Genomic DNA, 2,500 nt, shown 5'->3' on the forward strand with positions numbered 1-2,500 from the left:
AAACAGATCAATCAATAAGAGAAATACTTGTTAGTTTACCACACAGTCTATGGCAGGTTGACCCGTTCAAGCTCCGTCCACAAAGGCGCTCTTTCGTAGCAACTGTTGCCAGGTTGGCCAAGTTTCGCAAGAATGTTTGCACGAATGCTCATTCAAGCTAATTGCAAACGGTCACGCACTTGGTTTTTGTCATAATATATTCATACAGAGCGCACTGAACATTTCAAACTATATTTTATTTTGGATTTGATGTTGTTCGAATGGATCGGACATCATTTCTTTGGTTATGAAACTGAGTTAATATTAGCTCTGTAGCAAGCTGTAGGCTCTTGTTTCAAACCTGCCCAGTTTTAATACAACCCCAATTCCAGCGCTGTGTAAAACAAATAAAAACAGAAGACGATGATCTGCAAATCCTTTTCAACCTGCATTCAGTTGAATTCACTACAAAGACGAGATGTTGAATGTTCAAACGGATAAACTTTGTTTATTTGCAAATATTCACTCACTTTGAATTTGAATTTGAAAAGCTGTTTACAAGCCATAGCAGTGAGCTACTCTAAACACGTAACGTTTCAAAACCATAACATTTGATTTGTTCAGCTTTCGGTTACAACCCACTCGTCTGCTATGCATGATGCACCTCCTGACATGAGTGGCCACTTAAGTCATGTAACTGTGATGCATGTCCAAGTGATTTGTGGGTGAAGGCATGTTAAAAAAAGAACTGAAACCGAGCCCTGGTATTGTGTAAGGTGTGTGTGTGTGTGTGTGTGTGTGTGTGTGTGTACCTGTCCCCAGGGTCCCGTGTACCACTCTGTTCGCTCTGTACAGGGTCCCAAGTTGCAGGGTGTGAGTTCCTCTGGTTTGTCATCATCACAGTCATCCAGCGGGAGGGAACTAATCTGACTCATCATACAGACCACCGACCTACTGCGACTGCCCACACCACAATCTGCAGAGCACTGCAAACACACACACACACACACACACATTAGTCACCAAATAACCCCTTACGCTCTCAGGACTGGAGCAACTTCCTATCTGTCATTTAATGATAAGATCTGACAGGTCGAGATGAGATTTCTCAGAAATTTGTATTACTGTAAATCTTTTATTTAGGAATTATATCAGTAACACTTCCTATGAATCTTGTATTACTAATGCACTAATAATACATTTAGAGGTGATATATAACATGCATAACACCTTATAATACTTATGATAATGTCTCTTAAGTAGTTATAATTACATGCATATCCCTTTATGTGACTATAAGTCAGGTTTCGCAACACTTTATAATACTTCCTTATAGAAGCTTTGTGGAGACTAATGTTATAATGCATTATAACAGTTTATAGAGCTTCATGCCAGCCTGTTACAGGCTTTAGGTGCATGTGAAGGAAATTTTATTTCAGGGCCAAACATCATTATATGTGCTTCATAAGTGAGGTTATCACGTCTATTACAGGACATACGGTGGGAATATGCTGCTGTATCTTCCAAATTCAAGAACTGTTCAAGGCTTGAATTACTAAAGCACGTTATCTAATGTTAGGTATATTAATAAACATGGTAAGTGTAGTCTGTGTACGAGCTCTCATAAAGTAGCTCTGCATGCTAACAGTTTAGTTAACCGCTACAGTCTGGCACCTGTAGCCAAGCTAGCCTAGCATTACAGTCTCCCGGTAGTTTAGAATAGACAAACAATCAGCCCTTATTGTCTCACTCCATACATCCAGACTGCGGTGGGAAGAAAATCTTGTATCTTCATCTTTCAGCTTTTGACATAATTTGAAAATGCCTGTTGCCTTTTACATTGTATGTAAATTGCATGACGATTGAACCAAAAGTAATGACCCAAAATTTCTCGGAAAAAGTCTGGTTCCATTGACTTGCATTAAAAGTAAAGTAGTTTTTGTTCTTCCTCCTGTAAAGTTACTATTTTGGAGATATGAGGTTTTCTTCTGACAGCCTTGATAAAGTCAGCACTCTGATGACTGTAAACCACTGCTAGTCCACCCTCGGACCACCCAGATAACTGTCCTGCATACGAGCTCTAATTCTTAATCTCCTGTCGTTACTCAACACTTGTTTGACCACCAAGCCTTATTTTAAAGTACTATTTATGGTTTGTAAAATAAAACGAGTCCAATTGTTTGTTGAAAGAAAATACAAAGATTCGAACGAACTAAGAAATACGAGAAGACTCTTCAGAACTCAGAAGTGCAGGTGCTTTATTCCATTGTTGAGCATGGAGAATGTTCTTCCAAAGGCTTCGGACAACACTCACACATATTCAGGAAAGTAATTCATCCGGTGGCTAACCTCAAATAATCCCATCTCACAAGAGTAGTGAATATATTTAGTGACGGAGAGAAGATCAGTGTTTTAGAGTGTCCGCTAGTGGTTTGATTGAGCATAGACTGATCTTGTACCAGCACTCGACTGTGACTGTGTTTATAGGTACACTAATTATTTATGTGTGTGCAGATCTGGT

At 39.2% G+C, this 2,500-nt stretch overlaps 1 protein-coding gene across 1 annotated transcript in view; it reads right to left on the reverse strand.

The window, feature by feature from the left end:
- Window positions 1–2,500, reverse strand: part of adamtsl7 (ADAMTS-like 7) — a 26,995-nt gene that overhangs the window by 2,594 nt on the left and 21,901 nt on the right. The window contains exon 9 of the mRNA XM_037533086.1: window positions 792–965. Coding sequence (XP_037388983.1) covers window positions 792–965 — 174 coding nt within the window. The remainder of the gene's footprint in view (window positions 1–791; window positions 966–2,500) is intronic.

The sequence above is a fragment of the Pygocentrus nattereri genome, chromosome 22, assembly GCF_015220715.1.
Source record: "Pygocentrus nattereri isolate fPygNat1 chromosome 22, fPygNat1.pri, whole genome shotgun sequence".
In the NCBI taxonomy this organism is placed as follows: domain Eukaryota; kingdom Metazoa; phylum Chordata; class Actinopteri; order Characiformes; family Serrasalmidae; genus Pygocentrus; species Pygocentrus nattereri.